Source organism: Glycine max, chromosome 17 (genome assembly GCF_000004515.6).
Source record: "Glycine max cultivar Williams 82 chromosome 17, Glycine_max_v4.0, whole genome shotgun sequence".
In the NCBI taxonomy this organism is placed as follows: Eukaryota; Viridiplantae; Streptophyta; class Magnoliopsida; order Fabales; family Fabaceae; genus Glycine; species Glycine max.
In genome coordinates this window covers 38,938,118-38,959,216 of record NC_038253.2, presented here as the reverse complement: position 1 = coordinate 38,959,216, position 21,099 = coordinate 38,938,118, and the positions used below count along the sequence as shown (strand labels likewise).

The following is a 21,099-nucleotide window of genomic DNA, read 5'->3' as shown; positions in this document are numbered from 1 at the left end:
AAGTTACTTTATGTATTCTAACAACTTTGTTTTTAATCACACAATTAAGAAAAAAAATCTTTAATCAACATATTAAAGAAATTATGCGCTATTAACATTATTTTTATACTGATTAATGAGTTAACTTTAATCTCTCCCTACTATTATTATTACTTTAACAAAAATCATAATTTTCATCAGCAAGTTTATAATTTTTGTTGTAGATATAGATATACAAATTTTCAAACAAAAATTATAGCTTTGTTAGGAATCAAAATGGACCCTACCACTGAGCAATGATGTATAAATTTTGGTTAGCATATTATTTTATTAATAGGTTAATAATCAATTATTATATTTCTTCGTAAAAATATAGACCGATATATCTTCTTTTTTTAAAAAAAAAAGAAGATACATATATCCATATAAACTATGAAGCTTGTAATTTCAAAATGATTGCCATACTAGCATCAGACACATATCAATATTAGATACTTTTATGCTGAATCCTATAACTTTTTTTAATTTTCAATATTAAATTTGTGTACCAACACAGATAAATTAGCACAAATTATAAACTAATTAAAAACATTTATTATGGTTACAATAATTAGCTATGGCCTTCAAAAAAAATTATCTATGACAAAAAGCACCGTCTAAGCTTACGAAAAAAAAAAAAAAGCCATCCCACAATTATAAGACCTGCGATGTTGTATGAAAATCAATGTCGGGTAGTAATTAATAAAAAACGTCGGACAGTAAAAAAACCAATAAAATAGTAAATTCAATGTGATAGAAATAAGAATGTTGTATTCGAATATTAAAATATTAGATAAGAAATTATTAAGGATGAGTAAATTGGAAGAAGAAACAAAGAGTTGTGATAAACAGTTAGTCAGTTATTATAGAAAAAATAGTAAACCTTTAAGAGTTTAGTTAGGTGTGGATAAGACCGGTAAAAGTTTCAACTAATTTTTTCTCAAATGATTCAATTAAGAGGGTAGATCATACTCCTATGCTGGAGGCAAGTAAGGACAAAGAAAAATTCACAAGCCAAACCATTAAGAATGATTTTGAGCTAAATATTTTCTTTATGAATATAATTAACAATGAATTAAACTCTTGAGTAAGTTGTTCGGACATTGTAAATGATTTTTAAACGATAATCCAATGACAATCACAAATCATATATCTATAATCATATATATAAATTTGTTTATTTTACAATAATTACTTTTAAAATTATAGTTAACATGAATTTGATTAACTAACTCTGTAATTTCTTTTACACTCACAATATATAAAAATTAAACACTAAATTTAATTCATGTTATGTAACTAACCCTGTTGGGTATAAATAGAAGAGTTATACACTGTCATCTAACTAAAAAATGGTAAATTTATTAAATTTTATGATAATTATTTTAAAAATTATATAATTAGTAACTTTTGATTGGTTGAGGCTTGATGTTATAAAACTTTTAACAGAGACATTAATTGATTGTTTGTAAAAAAAAAAAACTTTCGACACGTTGGTGACTATATTTTAATTTAAGATTTGTCACTTGTAGAATTTGTATCCTATCTATCTGTGTGGTACCAGAGCCTCAGAGCTCAAAAACTGCCAAAGCTTCCTTATATGGCTACTGCTCTCAAATATGCACTGTCTATCATCGTTTTAACTGCAACATCTTCTATACTCCTTCCTTAGTACTTACCAATCCATAACAACTTCAAACCCTTCAACATAGTCAACCTCAAATGGCTTCAGCAACACCAAAACCACGAAAAAGGCTAGCAGAATTTCTCAATGAGGAGCAAGAACCTTTCCCCCTAGAGGTTTACCTTTCAGAAAGTGAGTATTCAAAAAGGTGGAGTTTGGATGATGGAGATTCAAGCAACAACACTTCAGAGAAATCAACCAAATCTGGCTTAAACAAAAGGAAAAAGGGTCTACTCCTCCCATTTTGCCAAGTTCTGAAAGCTCTATATAACAAGCTTGGTTTCAACAAAGAAAGCAAAAATAGTCTAACCAAGTTTCATGACCAAAGAAACAAAAATGAAGGTGTTCCTGAACCTACTATTGTTCAGTTTTCATCAGATAGCAGCTTTACTATGTTCAATTCATGCCAAGATATTGATGAAGAGGGAACCTCCATTTTGTCACATATAGACCAGCACTTACTTTATTCTCACACTTTATGCAACATGGGACCCCAGAGGTACGAACTCAAATTCTTAAATATTTTACTACCCTCAATTTTTTTCTACGTTAGAGAAAAATATTAATTGTTTTTTGTTGCTCTTAATAACTGTAGAAGGAAGCGACGGAGATTCATAGAAGGTAGCCATGAATTACTGAGGAAGAATCCTGTACAAAGAGCTCCAAATGGTAGGTCTTCTTTGGCCGGTTTATGTTCATGGAGAAATTATTGTATGGTCCGGATCACCATGTCTCCGTGATTTCAGTCAATTTTCACATGACATGTAGTCGAGTTTCATTAACTCTTTTTCGTAAATCAAAATATTAGATTACATGTCACATGGAGATTAACCAGAATCATGGACATGTAATGGTCCCAGATCATAAAATAAAATGGTTTAATAAGGATGTATTATGAGTGAGATTCTTCTGCTGATGGAACAGTGAGTGAGGAAGTTAGGATAATGCAACAGAGAATACGGAGTGGTGTCATTCTACCAAAGAAAATCAGAGAGGACTCACTGTTATCAGCAGCTATCTGGAGTAGTTTACTTGATCAGTCAATAAAGAAAGGTAATTGTTGTACTAGGGAGTTAGGAGTGCTTCTTCCTGGGACTAATGATGTTTCCCAGATATTGAAATCCAAAAGGGTGTTGCATAGGATAAAGAAGATGCTGTTTGATTGTGTGAAAGATATTACCATAACCCTTCCAGCACAAGACGACAGAAAGAAAGGTAGCAGACAATTCATGGGGCCTCTACAGATTGCAAAGGTCCTTCCTCAGAGAACAAAAAAATGGGGCCAACAAGCTGGTGATGGAGAAAACCTCACCTACTTACTCGCTTTGGATTACTTGAATTCAATCATGGAATGGAACAAGTTCGAACCGCACGTGAAGGACATTAGTGTTGAGATCACTGATGCAATTTTAGATAACATCCACAATGAAATTGTATTTGAAATGATAGGAAATTTGACACGAAATACATAAAATTTCATCTTAATGTCTTGCAACCTGAAACATCCAAAGCCCCTCATTTTGAATTTGGATTTTAATTATAGCTTGGCTATTTTCTACATTCATTTATTTTTAGTTGGATTAGTAATATTACTATGCATAAGCTCAAGAATAATGATCCTTTCTTCCTCAATTATCGAATACTAGCAGTTATAAAAGCAAATTTTAATCTATGATATTAACATCCGCTATTTTACAAGTTAAATGTCTGCGTTATAAGCATTTCATTTTCCTCGATGGAGACCCATGATGAATTATAGATATTAATTCTTCCGGTCAAAAAAACTTCAGCTGCTCAAGATCGTAAAAAAAAAAAAAAAAAAATCTTCTGATGATAATGTTTCAGAAGAAATATATTCAAAGGATCTCTAATGATTCAGCATTTATTCACAAATCATCTGCCGGCATATTGAGCATATAAACGAAAGTTTATGATACAGTATAAATTTGGATTTGCAGTACTCAGCACTCTTGGTACAAATTAGGCGGCCATAAAAATTGTCAAAACTATAACGAGAACCAAAAGATTTCTTTACCTTTCAGGATCCTAAATTCATAGATGTGCCCAGAGAATTCACAATAAGTGTACTTGAATAAAGTCAATATTCTCCAAAAGATGCAGGTGAAGTTCTTTATCTCTTAACTGCAAAAAAGTTAGGAAAGAACAACTAGTTCTCAACATCATCCCCGAGCTCCCCGTCTTCAAGTTCCTCATGCCCCCCAGTTTTCCTTGAACCATCCCAGTGCTCCCTCTTGTGTCTTCTATGCCGGTTTTCGTTGTCTGATTCAGGAGAGTCTGCTTGCTGCAAGAATATAGTCCCACACATTTCAGATGCATAAAAGAATATAACGAAGACTTAAACTGAATAAACATGGAAAATTTTCATTCATACCTTCCGAGACTTCTTGCGTTCACTGCCATGCCTTCGTGATTTTTTAGATTCTTCCTTCTCTTCCTTTTCAGAATCCACATCATCTATACTGCTCTGATGCCTTTTCCGATGTTTCCTTTCCTTATCCTTTTCTTTTTTCTTCTCCTCTTTGTAACCATGGCCATCAGTCATATCTTGATTATCACTATCTGTTTCATCCTTCCTATGACGTTCCTTAGACTTATCTTTTTCACGTTCTCTATCTTTTTCTTTTTTCTCCTTCTCCTTCCGTTTCTCTTTCTCTTCTCTTTCTTTCTCCTTTTTAGCCTGCAAACAATTTTTACAATTTTAAATGTTATTCCAAACGCAACACTAAACTGCAAATAATAATGAATGTCAATGCAGTTCTCCACTAAGTTCAATTGTTATAAGGTGAAAGGAAACAAAAATTTCACAAAAGAAATTCACATGATTCTCATTTCTCTAAAACTGCAATCTTCTAAGCTTCTGATAAGTAGGAAATTGGTACAGAAAAACAAGGGCAACCAAAGTACACAGGTGTAAATAAATAGAGAATAGGGTTGAAGACCAATGGTTAAATGGCATCATTGTCTGGTCTAACCGCCAATCGTTTATAATGATAAACATAAAGAACAGAACTCACAAACAATAAATCAGAATATATTTAATCTCATCTATTCATAAAGTGAAACAGTAAAACCTGTATCGGGAAAAGTGTACAGGCGTAGGAATAAAAGAAGTCAAGTTCTCTTTTCTAGTTTTCTTTTCTCCCCAAGTCTCTCCCTGTTACTGTTAGTCTCTCCCTATTCACTAGAGTTCTTTAAAATCATCTCCTAAAAGAGGACATGTGATTCAATGTCTCACCTAAAAATCAAAATGCAAAAAAATATCAGAGCTATTTCAATGACTAAACCAGATCATTACACAATGCAATAAAAACTTGAAAGTTGAGGCTTATGAAACCAGATTGTGTTAGAAAAAATATCAAAACATGTGTAGATGTTGCTCTTATGAAACCAAAAACTGTGGCAAATAAAATTATGCACCTTTTCCTCTTCACGCTTGCGTTCCTTCTCTTTAGCTTTTTCCTTCAAGTATGTGATGTATTCCTCAAAAATTTCTCTACTATAGCTTTCGTCTCCAATTGACCTATAGGGCAGTACAGGATAAAAAACACCAAGCGAAAATTCTTCCGTCATGGAGACACTGTACTTAGAACAATTGCTCCAGGTAGATAAAACAAAAAATAATAAATATACCTGTACTCTTGAGCCTCCTCAAAAAGAGACTTGCAATCCTCCCATTTTGAGGAAGCAGTAATATCCTACAAAAATAAAATATGATGCTTAATATCAATTTATTGAGCCATACAATGTGAAAGATATATCAGTACTCGTAGAATCCTAGTTTACCTTGAATGTATATAACAGGTTAGTAAAGTCATCAGCAAGGCGTTGGCGCTTCTTGGCTTCTTTCTCCTCCTTCTCCTTGGCTCTCTCTAACAACTCTTCGAATATAAGCTACAAAAGATAAGCAAAATACCATAGTCTGATAATCCATGTTGCAAAGGCATAAACAACATTAAATAGGTCATCCGGTTAACAACTATTAATAGAGATTTGACCCAACATGCACAAGTGATTCAATATTATTGAAGTTAATCAATAACATCAAAAGGAGGCGCATATAACAATTGTTAGAATGAGAAAATGAATCTTAAATTGAAGTTAAAACTCAACTGTGATAAGTGATAACTACAGATTTTATATTTTACAATAGATTTAATTTTCTATCTCAATAAAATGCAAAAAAGCCTGATGTAATTATATTCAAAATGAACCAAAAACAAGTTGAAGCTAACATTACAGTCAGTTATTTGAATAACTACTCCCATACATTACATAATTTATATTTTAAGAGCAAGAAATGAAATCAAATGAAACATTACAACTGAAATAAAGACATGTCTAATGAATTAAAGTCATTACCTTCAAATTGATCTCGGATATTGTTTGGCATGCAGCTTCTTCCAAGACAGCAACCTTAAACTCTTCAAATACTGATGTAGTCACTACAGTGATCTGCTTGAATGAGACAGGAAGCTTAGGTAAGAAGAGTTTGTCATCAAACACGCTACAGATAAAATGCAATGAAGAAGATCTTTGTGATGCCTACCTTGCCTGACTTAATTGTATCTTTTATGAGCGTCTTGTCTTCATGATACTGTCAACAACAAAAAAATCATGTTAAAAACTGATAATTCAGCAACCATCTCCACCAAAAAAAAGGCAACCACTATAATACTCCAGGATGACATTACTCAAAATAGATATCAAAATACTAACAATTTAGTACTTCATTACCTAAATTAAGGAATCATGACATAAATTTAAAATATAAAAGCAATCTTTTTTTCTTGGAGTTATTTTAAATCAATTGGACTCAACAAATATATAACTGGACAGAAATTACATTTTTCCAATTGTTTTGCCCTATTGGGAAAAATACCCAAGTCCCACATTGGCTAGAAATAATGCCAAGATAGATTATATGCGGGGGGCAACCCTCATCCTGAGCTAGCTTTTAGGGTTGAGTTAAGCTCAAATTCACATTTTAAGATGGTATCAATCAGAGGCTATCCTAAATCCATTAAACAAGCTACCCACCATATTATCCACGCACCAAGCTCATAAGTGTTGGGCATAAAGGGGTGTATTGGGGAAAAAACCCAAGTCCCACATCAGTTAGAAATAGTGCCAAGTGGGGGGGGGGCAATCCTCACCCCATGAGCTATCTTTTGGGGTTGAGTTAGGCCCAAACCCACATTCTAAGATGCCAAAATCCGCGGAAAGAATCAACTAAACATGAAGGATGTAGTCAAAAGAGGATTTCACCACAGATAGAGATGTTGCCTAATGAAAGATTGCTTCAAATAACAGTAATCCAGCAGCCCAATAGCATTAGACCATAACAATATCCATCTAGTTCCCAACAGCAATACACATCAATAGCAAACTCATCATCAACATTTGAAAGAAATTACTAGAAAGAAATTTGATAACCTGTTTTTCAAGATCCTCTGCAGCATCCTCAAACAAATCTTTTGGAGTGGAACCAGATGTATTTGACGCAACAGCTTGATATTGAGGTAAATCCCTGACCTACAAAGTAGAAAACACAGCTTATTTCTCTTTCCATATTATTCCAGCTTTCGTTGTAACCAATCCAAAGTTTTATTACCTTCAAGCAATATTCATGCCATTGAGTTTTAGCAGTAAGAATTCCAGCAGCAACATGTTCTTCAAGCAACTTGCGAAATGCATCACGGTTTTTCCTTTCACCCCGACGGATTTGATCCTATAATCATAGTCATAAGTGCAAATACAAACAAGAATATTGACTAAATCATAACCAATAATTATACACTTAGGTTCTACCTTCTGTATTCTTTTTTGTTCCTCTTCTTCTTTCTCCAAGTCCCGAATATAGTCCTGCCAAAGCCAATCTCAGCTCATAGATCCATCATAAATGACCAACTAAAAGAAAATATACCTGGAAAACTAGCAAGCAGTCAATTTTTTCAAGTCGCAAGTATCTATCATCATCCTCTAACCGATCTTGGATTTTTCGCCAATGACTATTCGCCTAAAATGAAATGCAAATAGTTAAGGAAAAGGTTCAACGACAGCAACCATAATGACTGAAATGCACTCCATTTTTTAAAAAATTACCTTCACATAGTCACAGGACTCCAGAAATTTTCTATATTCTGCTATATTCCGGCGGTGTTCCTCTGCAGCATTTTCCTTTTCCTAAATTTTGCACAGAAAGGATAACAGTAAGAATGTCATGAAATAAAATTTGACATACATCTATTACAAATTTTAGCAGTTCAGTTTTAAAGAGGAACTTGAATTAAAATCAAGATGAGTTGATGTGCCGCCGACTCATTGTAATATTTTATTCTAAACAGGGATTCATTCTCCCAGTTCCAGGTACCAACTGCCTGCTGTGCATTCTTTGGAACAAATAGAACACAGTAATCCAGATTAAATAAACCATGAATCAGCATTATAAGCAACCACCCTAGACTTCCGGGAATAGATGGATATCCACCCCAGATTTAAAAACAATCAACAGTGGACGACCCATCAACCTTCCCCTAAAATCTATTCATAGTTCCAAATAGCAAGTTGAAACTAGAAAGAGGTAATATGATTCTTCTCCTTGCACCTAATTTAAATTTTAAACTTTGACTGCCTATCAAAAAAACAAAAAGTTCACACTTTGACTACATAAATTAGAGGGGAAGACAAATTTGGAACATAAGTTAGTGCTATAAACAACTTTCCAACATCCAACTCCTGGAAGAATGGTGACAATCAAGCATCTCAGCATGCAATTTGGACTCCAAAATGTTAAGGAAATTACATTCTGCATATCAGAGAGCACCTGCTTTTTTACCATTTTGTTTTAGTTCTTATTTTATTTAGCCAATGGGCTTGGACTTCAGTGTGTGAATGTCGCTTATCAATGGTGTTTAAACTATTCTAGCTTTGTGAATGAGGCTTATATAATTTGAGAATGGAAATCTAGTCGAGCAAACAATGCTCAGTCAGATTCATTGTTTGCTTGATATAGTAGAAACACTTTTGGACATTTAATCTTGGATTTAAATAATCAAGTGCACTATTTGTTTGTAATATCAAAGAAAAGTTTCCAACATATAACCATTTTTCAATAGTCAACAATGTACTTGATTTCACATCAAAATAACTATTATTTTCCCCTTCTATAGCCACAACAACCTAGCACAAAAGTAATTGAAAAAATTAAGATTCCTATATTTCTAGCTGACAGTTATTCCACCAGATCTATCAAGCTATTGCGAGTGGTCATATCAAAGATGTCGACAAAGGTGACAATAATGAAAATTTCATTTATAGTAATTAATAAACTCTATTGATAGATCCCTACCACTATGTAAGGGGTGTATTACGATGAGATTTAGGAGAAGCAGGGGGGAATCTTATAATACAAGCCCTGGGCAGTGAGGACTAGTGAGGAAGGGAAAGAATAGGGCTTTGGACTGCAACAACCTAACTTACAGAGAAAGGGAAATGGAAAGCAAGGGAGAGTACAATATGCAGGAAGGCATTAAAGAGGAGGGAAAGGAATTAGAGTTTAGAGATTGAGGTATGCAGAAATTAAACAAGGTTTTAGAAAGGACTGGATAGTAACCTCAAATAGTCTAAAGCTCTATTTATGAGATGTAACTACATTCCCTCTGTTTCTTGAATCTATGTTCAGTATTGGAGAATGAATGAGTGAATTTCAGCAAATAATAGTGATATTTTAGTTCTGATTATTAGTTTCTACCATCCATGTTTCCCTTCATTTTATTACTAGTTTCTTCTCACATGAATTACATTAAGTGGCTCAACTCCAACCATAATTTTAATTACAATAATGATATATTTAATAAATTTAGTGTCCTGCAATGTAACAGCCAGAAAAATAAAGCAACCATAATATTGCACACAAAGTCAGTTCCTGAGAAAAGGCAGTCAAATAACAGCCTGCCTGCACTGAAAAATCTGCAAACAAATTACAAAAATCACAAGTCCCTTAAATTGCATTTACTTCCAAAAAAGAATGGATCTTGAATAAGATAAGGAGATGCAAGCTGGAATGCTGGACTAAGTTAAGCATTTCAATATATATTTTACTCAAGCCAATGATACAATTCAACTCCTTCCCTTGATTGTATAAAGACATACACAAATCAAAATGTAAAATGCTACAATGTGACTAACATCCACTTACCTGCCACTAGGCCCACTAACCACCAAACAAAAACAAGATTCTTCCCAAAATTTACAAGTATGTAAAGAAAATCCACAAATATAAACAAAATATGCATCTTTCTTGGGCACAAGATCTACACTTTAAATGGTATGTAATGATTGCAAAGGTTCACTAGGAAGCAGAATGTAACATATTATCACCTTCCTCTCAAGTTCCACCATGTAGCTTTCAAATAAATCTTCTCGGTCCCTTAGTCTTTCAACAGCATTGAATCGTTCATCATTTTCAAACATACTAATAGCTTTGCTGATTACAGTAAACAATAAGAAATTTTAAGATGGATTATTTCAACCTAAGGAGACCAACTAGAAACAAAATGTTAACCAAACAAGCAGAGACATACCTCCACCTCATGGATGATGTAAGTTCCTTGCACTCCTGAAAAGATAATATGCATAAAGAGTTAACTAATAAAAGCACAAAATAATCAGGTATTCTATTCAACATACTTCCAACATTTTTGTGAATTCTTCACGGGCTCTTTTCTGCTTCATGCGCCTCTCTTCAGCCTCCAGCTTCTTCCTTTGACCCAAATACTGAATGAAAGATTAAATTGATTCAATGTTACAAAGTCACACAGGATCATTACAAAATCATAGAAAATGATACGCAACTATATCGCGCAACTGAATGAGTTGATGCAAGCATAAGTATCCACTTCAAGGTAAGCATACAATTTTCCCTGTGAGGCCTGTTTCTCACCTCATTAAAAGCCTGTTTTCGCTCACCAAGTGTTTTTAGGGCATTATATCTTTTGTCATTGATGATTTCTCTCATTGCCTGGATTACAATTAAAAACTAATAGTTAGCATTTGCAGCATACACACACACACCAAAAAAAAGAGTACAAAAAATTCAAGTTACATCAACTACCTGTTCCCATGTCCAATCAGACTGAACATTCACAGATTCCAAAAGAGCTTTAAATGCAAGTTTTGCTTCCTAACAGAGCAATTTAATGTGGCATTATATATCATGGTAGAAAAGGATAAGATACCTTCAAAGTGTTTTAATAAAGGAAAATTTCCATGACATGAATTCTTACCAGTTTATTTGCATATACCAAGGTTTCATCGTCATTGGTTTTCTCTTCAGGTGGAACAACATTATTTTTTCCAACCACAGGCAATGATCTTTTGGCTTCCTGAAGGAGTTGCAAGAAAAAATATGTAAATTAAATAAAGGTTCATGATTGGATAACAAATTAATGACTGTCCTTTTGAAGTTTTCTATTCTCAATTGTGACCAATGTTGTTAAATAGCAGTCATGACGGAAAACAGATAGACAATATGGCAGCGGTATAGCAGGTTTCACATGGCAGCCACCATACCTATGGCGACCATGGCAGTTGTGGTGTCTCGCAGAAAATGGAAGAAAAACAAGTAAAAACAGAAGGCAAAAAGGTTGGGTCATGTGACCCGACCCAAACCCATGCCATGAAAACCCTTCAAATGATTTTCATTTTCAACCATGCTTCATTAACATCTATCAATCGAGCCCATGAATGACCTTCCATTCCACCTCTCTCATACTTTCGAGGTTTGACAACTTCTCATCCTTCTTCGTTGCATCTGTACAAGTACAAATCTTCTGTACGCTTCCTCTTTCTTTTTCCTCACTTCTTTTCTTTTGTGAATTCTATTGTTTTACTCTACTTCATTTCCTTCTCTTTATTTATTATTTTTAAAAATATTATTTATCTTTTATTTTTTAATTATATTATTTTTAACTTTTGTTTTTAAAAGCACTATTTTTTATTTTTTAATCTATTTTTAACTGTTTTATTTACCTCTCTTTTTATATATTCTATTACTCTTTTGATTCCATTTTTAATTTTGACAATTTATTTTTATTAATATTTATTTTAATTTATCAAAAATATTATTCTTTTTTATTTATTTTTCGATTTTTATAAATTTCGTTTTATTTTTAACTATATTTTCTAATTCTTTTTTTGAATTATTATTTTTTATTTTTGTTTTCTTATTCAGTTCTTTTAATCCCATCATCTTTTAAACTCTTTTTTAAAACTGTTACATTTTTATTATATTTTCTAACTATTTTTTAAATATGGTTTTTAATTCTTTTATTCTTTTCATTTTTTTAATTCTATTATATTTTTATTTTTTAAAAAAATTGTTATATTTTTAATTGTTTTCTAATTCTATATATTTTTTATTCTGTTAATTATGCATTTTTTGTATATTATGCATGTATAAAATAGAATTAAAAACCATAATTAAAAAATGCTTCCACCATTTGCCGCAACACCATCTACCACATTTATATGGCGGATTTGTAGCTGACCACCATGATCCACCATAATCCTAAGTATATAAACAGTAGTACAAAAAATAAATCTTGATGTCACCACTTTGAATGAAAACTAGAATTTCTATAGTCACATAATCCTACTACACATGGTTGGTCCCTTTTCTTAACAGTTTAGCTTTTTAGGTGGTTGAAAATCTGACATGGTACTAAACAAAAGTTTAAAATAGTGATCAATTACAGATTAAGACTATAACACCTTACAAATTTATTCTAGTATTCTGTTTCATGTATTTGTTCTATAGGCTTGTGTAAGTGCATGAATGTTTATGCTGGGCTTAATATGCACAGTAGGTGCTAGGTGTCTCAGAAAAGGCCAGGCATTTGGAGCGATCAGAAATGCAACAAAGGCAGATAGATTTCAGATGCAGAAGCATAGCCCCCAAGATCAGGGGCATTGATACCAACTTGAAAACTAAAAATATTTGAAAGGAAGTGACTAAGGGTGTGTTTGATTCTTTGTTTTAGTTTTTTAAAACTATTTTATAGAACAGTTATAAAAAACTAATTTTTAGAGAATAGGAGTAATAATAAGATAGGAAGAACAGGAGTAATAGAAAACTGAAAGTAGAAAACCAGAACATAGAGATGTTCTGGTTTTTTGGTTTCGAAAACTTAAAAAAGAGATGTTAGTTTTGAAAACAATTTTCAAAAATTACTCTTGTCAAACAATTTTTTCATTTTTAAAAACATAAAAAGTTTTCAAATATAGGAAACATACAGGCCCTGAAAATTTAATTTGTTAATCTAATGATTACAAAGGAAGATAACCACTCCTATATACAGACTGTTTTTGGTTTTTAAAACAAAGAAAACAGGCATGCACACCAAGTCTGCCTCACTACATGCATCACCACTCTAGATGGCACACATCTTCGACCTAGGACCACAAAATAGGAGAATGAGAAAACATCTGTCAGGCGTTTCTGCTATTAAAAAAAAACTTGTATTGCAAACAATTTTAAATTAATAAATTTTAGAGGAGGAATTGATTGCTGAGCAGCATAAAATTATTTTAGGAAACAGATTTTAAGACAAAACCATATTGCTAAGCAAATCAAGCAAGCACTTAATACCATATAAATCTCAAGAGTCTAAGAATCTGTACAGGCTAATTAATGATAAATAAAAAAAACTATCAATTATCAATTATAATAATTACCTCGATATCTTGAAGAGAAGATCCATTTACAGAAGCAAAATCTTGAGATGCTTGATTTTCAACACTGCAGGTAAATTTTCAATGCACAAGTCAGTATTGAAAACTACGACAGCGAAAAAATAAACAATAAACATGCAGAACAGAGTTTTATACAGGGGTGGCATTTTGGATTGTTGAGGTGAATTCTCAGCTAGTCCAGAGCTTCCTGCAACTATTGTAGGTGCAGCACTCGTAGTTACCACAGTGCTTGGTTCTACTCCTGTGGTGCTTGGGGTAACTATAGAGTGAGAAACAGAGGACCCAGATAATCCAGAAACCGACTGTTGAGAATCGGTTGCTGCAATTGGTGTGACAGAAGATGGGCTGGAAGCAAGCCCATTTGAATGATTTGATGTCAAGGAAGTGTTCAAGCTAGCTGCATTAACTGCTGTTGGTGTTGGTGTTGGTGTTGCTGTGGAGGAGACTGCAGCATTGGATGTATCATTTGTTTCTGACTGCATTCCCTGGTTTGCAGCTTTCTGTGCCTGCTCACGAGCCAACTGAATGGAAATATTGCAATTTGGGGTAAGAACAGAAATGCTGATGTGAAGAAAATTAAAAACAAATACAAATATAATCATTAATAACAAACCTTAAGTTCCTCTGGTATTGACCACGTTGATTGCTGAGTAACCTTGTTGTAATAATACCTGCAAGATGCCACACAGCCAAAACATAAAACATTACATGAATTATTACAAACTAATGACACATAAAAGGTGTATAAGAAATGGGTGCAGTATACAATATATAATAGGAAAGCAAACACACTTTCTTCCTTCTGAAGTGAATTCTTTCCAAACAGTTGATGCATCAGCTCTCTGTCACATCCAGCAAAATTAGTGGGATTTGAAAATGCTAAAAGTATACTACCCAAGAAAGATCATCATATGAAGGTTATAATAATTAACCACATGCTGCTGCAAGAAACTATAGGTAAGGACTAACCAAATAAAGGAAAGAAGAAAACATCCCTGAAGAGTTAATTGTTATACGATAATATTGCCACAACTAACACAGTACAAGAAATTATACAATAAAGAAGAATTTTTATACTCCTATGCATAAATATGTAAGCATACCCCACTGCAATGTATAAGCCACCACAAGATCGTAAAAGGGGAAGGAGGTAAAGAAACAGAGAGATGAAGAAAGAAAAGGAAAGCACGAAGTAATATATATAGACACACAATCACACCACACCATATATCTCTTGTGTGTGTGTGTGTGTGTGCAAAAACACCAAACTTACTTACAAAAGAGACAATTGATATCACACACACACACACCATAAAGATCACCCTAAAAAGTGGCTGAAGGAAGGGGATGGGAAGGATGTTGCCAACCATCAATTAATGGTATTGTAGAACCACAGCTATACACCAACCTCACATTTATGTTTTAAAAAAAAAAAGATTGTAAATAGCAAACTGTTGCCTGCCTTGAGAAAGTGCTACCCCCGCCTTCACAGTGACCATATAGGCAGTTGTTAAAATTTCTCCTGACTTGCCATGATATCTACAAATCAGTGGAAGCACATGCACATAAAAGGATATTCGCACCATAAACCTTCTATGATCATTGAAAACATTGTAGAAATGATCAACATCCATATAAGATACCAGTTTGATTGACCACATTACACTTTCAAAGCATGTCCAACAGATAATAAAAAGTAACATTCACAAGAACAGCAACAAATTATCAAAACAACTCACCTCTATAGGTGACATCAATTCTAAAGGTTTTTCCCAACTTGATTGCCTTGTCCTCTTGTTGTAATAATATCTAGTTAATTTGAGAAAACAAGAACTTCTGATTATGATTCTAGAAAATGAGAATTACAAAAGCACCAAAAAATTATATTATTTTGACAAATAGTTAATAGGAAATATATAAGATATTTAGTGTTTGCTAGCAAAGCTGAATATGATTATGTTAACCAATACCTTCTCCCATCAGCAGAAGTGTGCTCTTGCCAATCAGATAAGGATTGCTGGTTAGTAGCATTAGTCACCTAAAATTTGTCAGAGCAAAATACTGAGAATTGTAATAATATTAGCTCAAATTTGTCATAAATCATAATATAACAGAAGAATACATGATTAACATAGAAATAATGTAATTCACTGAATCACATTTAATGTAAAGCATTATCAAAAACTTCATGAACTACCGAGATTCAATTAGCTACTCTCAAGGAATCTGCTTCAAATGATATCATAACAAGAAAGTCACAATTCTTTTACAATAAAATTCCATGACGGATACCTAGGCACAGGCACAGACACAGCAGAAAATGAAAGGTAAGCAGAGAATGCAAGTTCAAACAGACCAAGGAAGATACAGAAACAAAGAACTGAATAAAAATATCCCTAACACTTTTTCTTTAAAAGTGAGACACACACAACATAGGCAAGCGGAGAGCAGCCACAGATTTGGTACATGCACAACACTTTTAGTTGGTGTGGAGCTGGTTTGCTGACGCAGCAGGTGCAAATGCGACCACATTTTGGAGCAAAATTGCTGTGGCCGCATGCGTAAGCAGCCTCGATTTCAATTTCTGGGTAAAATCTTGTCCACACCTAAGCGAATCGAAATCACGCCCCTGTTTTAACTTTCCATTTTCTTTCTCTTTTTTTAAGAGAACCTTTTCGTTTTTGATTCTGGGTTTTCTAATTTTTAAACCTTCTTTTATATTTTTGCCCCTGTATTAATTCTTGTTGACGTCCTTTCCATTTTTCCATTTAAGCCTTTTACCAAATTACCCCTATTAAGCCTTTTGTTTTCCTACTTTAAGTTCCCCTGTTTTTACGTGAACATTCAGCACATGTGTTTCCCCTTTTTAGCTTCCCACTTCTCTCAGTTTTTAACCTTTCTTCTCCTATTTCTTCTCATCTCTTTTTGCAATTATATTCTCAATCTCTGAGACATCTTACTTTTTTACTCTTTAATTTTGTGTATTTTTCTATTTTTCAGCATTATGTGTATGATATAAATTTTTTTTTTCCTGCAAAAATAATATTCTATTAATTGAGTACCAGTGGTACTAGAATTACAAACTACATTCCAGATTAGTCCCAATACATAAAGGTTGGGACCAAAATCTGGTATAATATCATTTTACATAATTTGCTCTAATAGTCTATCCTCCTCTATTGAGAAATGCTGCTCTGATGTTTGAGGACCAGTAGTTAAAATGCATGTTGAAATCCTTCTCCAAATTTGTGAGCCACGTCCATAATAAGAAGACTGCATTGTCTAAGATTCTGTTAGCATCAAATGACCCATTTGAGAATATAATATTGTTTCTTTGCTGCCAAATGCTCCATGTCAATGCCAACCACCACCACTTCCATCTGCTAGACCTCACTCCCCCTACCATTCCATGTATGTGTTGGATAAAGTATTGCCTTGGGTGGTTTGGGAAGACACCCGAAAACCCACCCAAGACAATGACTCCCACCATACTGAAATTATCTTACCATATAAAATTATAAATTATGTATATTGTTTTCTAGACTTCGACTCCACACCACTATCTAGGATTGACTGCTTAGCACACATCTATAGGGGGAAAACATGATATAACACTACGACAAGAGAATTATCATCTTATTGGAAAGTATTGATGTCATTATCATAAAAATAACAACTATAATACCAAAAAAAAATAAGAAAAGAGAGCTCCACCATAGGAATTCCAAACAAGCTCTATCCACAGCTTGTATAAACAAAAGCATTTGAACGTAACATCAGTAATATGCATTAAAAGATAAGAATGGATAGAACATTCACCGTATCAGTTGATGCAGCACCAGATGATTGCACCCCAGCCGACTGCACAGATGTAACAGCCGCAACACTCTGAGATGCAGAGGATGGCCAAGATTGACCAGCAGGAGAAGCAAACATTTGAGGTGGATGCTGGTATTGAGCCAATGCGTTTGCATTATCTTGCTGCTGACCATAAGATAGTGTGAACTGAAAATGTGTACAATGATGTTAGAGAATAGAAGGTACTAAACAACTCAAGAGAAATCTAGTAATCGACTACAACAGCAAAGCTCTAAAAACTAAGGTAGCCCATACATATGAAGAATGAGGAGCTGCTACTGAAACAGCCAAGCCAGGCATATGATTGCTAAAAGGGGGAACAGTTTGCTGTGAATGTGTTGGAATGGATGTCAGTGGCCGGTTTGTCTGAATATATTGCATAGGTATAGCTTGTGATGAAGGAACAGGATGACCAGGCTGCATTGGTCTTGGAGTCAACTGCTGCATTGGTTGAGAATACTGCAATTGCTGACCTTGAATGACAGGCATTCCCGCATTTGAAGAAGGAATAGCATGTCCTGCAGGTCCAAATTGTTGTGAATTCATTGGAACAAATGGTTGCCCTTGCTGAGCTTGAATGACTGGCCGAAACTGCAGATGAAAGGACATAAGAGTGATGGAAAAAAATATGATAGATTCTTATTCAAGAGCAAGAAATTGTAGTTAATAACATGAAGAAGAAAAAAATCATTTGAATAAATGAGGGTAACCAAAACTGAGGACCCAACAATCACACACACACAGAGACACATGGAGAGAGTTACACAGAAAGAAAAAAATGAAAATTAAGAAGCATCATGTACAGCGAAAACTGGGACAGCATTAATTAACTCTAAAAAGGAAACAAACAAAACAAAAGAAGCCGAATACTAAGACACTAGCTATTCTTCATATCACCATTTAATATTCTCATATTCAAAGCAGGTATGTTACTAACTATATGTTAGATTTCAACTTAAAACCAATTGGACCTAAGTGAAGTTGCCCAACAGATATATAAGTTGCACCCCAAGAACTGAGGCAGGCAATGTGGGACTTCCTAACACTATACACAACCAAAGCAAGTTACTAGACATTAGACAAATATTGCATTGTAACAAGATTCTTGGTTAGTATTGAGAAAGAAATATGTTACCTGCATGCTGGAGGGTTGAGAATTATTGGCCATTTAACACAAACGGTTCCTGCAAATTAGAAGAGGATGCATCAGTCAGAACAAAATACAATTGCATCTTCATGACTTATTACATTGATAAATTATGATGTATTTGTAATGCAAGGTAAGAAAAAAGCTTGTACACAAAATGAATATTTACAGACAGCATAGCGTTTTACAGGGTTATACCTTCGCTTCCTAGTTCCATTACAAGCGGATGGTCATCAGGGTAAAAAAACAATATATGTATACACATACTGAAAATTATTCATATTTTCTAGCATTTTAAGTATTTACTATATCAATAAAAGTGAAAAGAAAAAAGGATGACTGAAGGCAGCCATTAGAGAAAACAGAATTAGTTATTCATATTTTTTGGTTCATTTTACCTTACAACAGCAAACAGAAGATATATGGTGGGTTGGATGATTAAGGAAGAAGGGAAGAGGGGAAAGGTCACGGGCTTAATCACGCTGGGCAATTTGTTTTATATATTCAATCTATCAAATCCTAATCGAAAACAGCAACGAATATCATTCGTTCAAAGGAAAATAAGAGAATTACAAATACATATAGTAAAATACGTTCGTCAAATCCTGGATTTGCCTATTCCGCTAGAACCTTAACCTAAGTAAGTCGTTGCAAACCTAACAAGTATAGAATCGAAACTTTAATAGATTAGATTCATTTCACTTAAATGAATCAATTTTGCGAGCAATTAGAGAATTCACGACAAATAGGGATGAAATACTTACTGGTGGCGCAGATAGGGAGCAAAGGTGGAAGAAGCTAATCGTCGGTCAAGCTGAATTGACAGAAACTTCGTTGGTTGTGGCTACGAATCGAAACCCAACGTCCTAGGGTTTTAAGAGAGCTTGCAGTACATGACACAAAACAACCGGGAAAAAAACCACAGCATAGAGTAAAACATTTTGAGGAAGACGAATGTGATAAAAAAAAAAGTAAGAGTAAAACAATTTTCATTTATGGAATTTTAATTACTAATTATTACTTAATTAACAACCAATTTTTACCAAAAGGGTGTAAATTTTTTTCAATTTTCTTATTTGGGATCAATTTTAAATTATTACAAAAAATGAGATAATTCCTAACTGATGCGAATGATAAATTTAAAGTTGTAATATCTCTTTCTGAATTAAAATCGTAAAATTTTTATGATTATTTTTTTTATTTACGAATTCAAAGTTATATGCGTTTTTTAAGACTTTGAAGTTGTATTTTTTATTTTTTTTTATGTTTAAAGTATTTTTTTAGAATTTTTTATTTACTTGTATTTTCTTTTGTTTTGTTTTCAATTTTTTAAATAAATTGTAAATAATTTTATTGAATTATTAAATTAATATTTTTAATTTTTCTTATTATTATTTTATTTAATATCTTGTATATATTTTTTATATGGTTTTATTTAATATTTTATATATTCTTTAATATTTTTTATTTAAAAATATTTTATATAATTTCTATATAATATTTTATTTAATATATTTTATATTTTTTAATAATGTTATTAAATTTAATTTTTTTTGTAAAAGAAGTAAATAATATAAAATACTTAAATTTAAAAAAAAAACTAAAATTCTAGAACAAGTAAATTTAAAAATTCAAGACATTTAAATAAAAATTACATGTTTATTTAGCATAATCATACTAACTATTCATAAACGATTAATATAATTTTTACTTTTTATGTTTTCCTTTAATTTATCTTATTCATTTTATATTAATGTATTATGTTGTTTTTAATTTAATAAATACTTTTATTATTAATTTATTAGATGTTGTTAATAGTAAATTCCTTTATATAAAAAAATAATATTATTTCATAAATTATAAGTTAACATCAGTAATAAAATATTTTAATATTTGTTTTAAAATTTTAGTTTTCTAAAATTTAAGTATTTAATGAGATAATAAAAATATATATTAAATATCATTATTTTAGTTTTTTATTCCATTTACAAAATAAATCAAATTCAATAACATTACTAAAAATATATAGATGAATTTTAAATATACAAAATATATTAAATAAAACAATATTAAAAATATATATAAAATATTTAAAAAAATGATATTAATATATATATAATACTAAATAAAATCATATAAAATATATATATATATATATATATAAGATATTAAATAAAACTAATAACAACTAAAATTAAAAATATTTATTTAATAGTCAAATAAATAAAATTATTTACAATTTTTAAAAAAAAATTGAAAGCAAAAGAAAAGAAAATACAAATAAATAAAATATCCTAAAAAAAATCTTTAAAAGATAAAAAAAATACAACTTCAAAGTTGTAAAAAAAAAAAACTCACAACTTCAAAGTCGTAAGTTCAAAAATAAATTTATACAACTTTAATGTCGTAAAAAATTTTACAACTTCAATTATAAAAATAAAAAAAATAATAAGTCAAGACATGACTTATCTAATTTTTAGTAATAATTTAAAATCAAAATTCAAATGCAAAAAACTAAAAAAAAAATTGCATCCTTTCAATAAAGGTCTCCCCAAATGGAAAAACCAAAAAAAAACTACATCATTTTGGTAAAAGTCCCTAATAGTATGTTTGGATGAGA

The 21,099-nt window shown here is 32.2% G+C and overlaps 2 protein-coding genes across 4 annotated transcripts; one reads left to right on the top strand and one right to left on the bottom strand.

The window, feature by feature from the left end:
* The first annotated feature begins 1,550 nt into the window (after positions 1–1,550).
* Positions 1,551–3,242, top strand: LOC100820463 (uncharacterized). 2 transcript variants are annotated; one of them, XM_041011495.1, is made up of 4 exons: positions 1,551–2,201; positions 2,298–2,371; positions 2,627–2,755; positions 2,844–3,242. In XM_041011495.1, the coding sequence occupies exons 1-4, from the start codon at positions 1,741–1,743 to the stop codon at positions 2,846–2,848; spliced, it is 669 nt and encodes a 222-aa protein (XP_040867429.1). In that variant the 5' UTR covers positions 1,551–1,740; the 3' UTR covers positions 2,849–3,242. The 2 variants fall into 2 exon arrangements, with proteins under 2 accessions (XP_040867429.1, XP_003549370.1); XM_003549322.5 differs by having other exon boundaries at positions 2,627–3,242.
* Positions 3,243–3,583: 341 nt separating this feature from the next.
* LOC100819928 (pre-mRNA-processing protein 40A) lies at positions 3,584–19,427 on the bottom strand. 2 transcript variants are annotated; one of them, XM_003549321.5, is made up of 28 exons: positions 19,244–19,421; positions 18,468–18,516; positions 17,588–17,923; positions 17,294–17,479; positions 15,445–15,512; positions 15,214–15,283; positions 14,267–14,316; positions 14,088–14,145; positions 13,610–13,995; positions 13,457–13,520; positions 11,008–11,106; positions 10,836–10,904; positions 10,665–10,742; positions 10,412–10,498; positions 10,306–10,340; positions 10,103–10,208; positions 7,826–7,906; positions 7,647–7,739; positions 7,532–7,585; positions 7,335–7,451; positions 7,157–7,255; positions 6,270–6,317; positions 6,083–6,175; positions 5,507–5,614; positions 5,354–5,418; positions 5,141–5,243; positions 4,095–4,400; positions 3,584–4,004 (listed from the first exon to the last, which is right to left on the bottom strand). In XM_003549321.5, the coding sequence occupies exons 2-28, from the start codon at positions 18,498–18,500 to the stop codon at positions 3,870–3,872; spliced, it is 3,027 nt and encodes a 1,008-aa protein (XP_003549369.2). In that variant the 5' UTR covers positions 18,501–18,516; positions 19,244–19,421; the 3' UTR covers positions 3,584–3,869. The 2 variants fall into 2 exon arrangements, with proteins under 2 accessions (XP_003549369.2, XP_014625234.1); XM_014769748.3 differs by lacking the exon at positions 3,584–4,004 and having other exon boundaries at positions 4,360–4,958; positions 19,244–19,427.
* Between the last annotated feature and the right edge of the window lie 1,672 nt (positions 19,428–21,099).

Excerpts from the sequence above, each read along its gene's own strand:
- LOC100820463 (XM_003549322.5), top strand. The coding sequence starts at position 1,741 with ATGGCTTCAGCAACACCAAAACCACGAAAAAGGCTAGCAGAATTTCTC. Across the intron at positions 2,202-2,297 it reads TGCAACATGGGACCCCAGAG|AAGGAAGCGACGGAGATTCA; the intron begins GTACGAACTCAA and ends TAATAACTGTAG. Across the intron at positions 2,372-2,626 it reads TGTACAAAGAGCTCCAAATG|TGAGTGAGGAAGTTAGGATA; the intron begins GTAGGTCTTCTT and ends CTGATGGAACAG.
- LOC100819928 (XM_003549321.5), bottom strand. The coding sequence starts at position 18,500 with ATGGCCAATAATTCTCAACCCTCCAGCATGCAG. Across the intron at positions 14,317-15,213 it reads AATTGATGTCACCTATAGAG|AGAGCTGATGCATCAACTGT; the intron begins GTGAGTTGTTTT and ends TGGATGTGACAG. Across the intron at positions 10,209-10,305 it reads ACATCATCCATGAGGTGGAG|CAAAGCTATTAGTATGTTTG; the intron begins GTATGTCTCTGC and ends TACTGTAATCAG.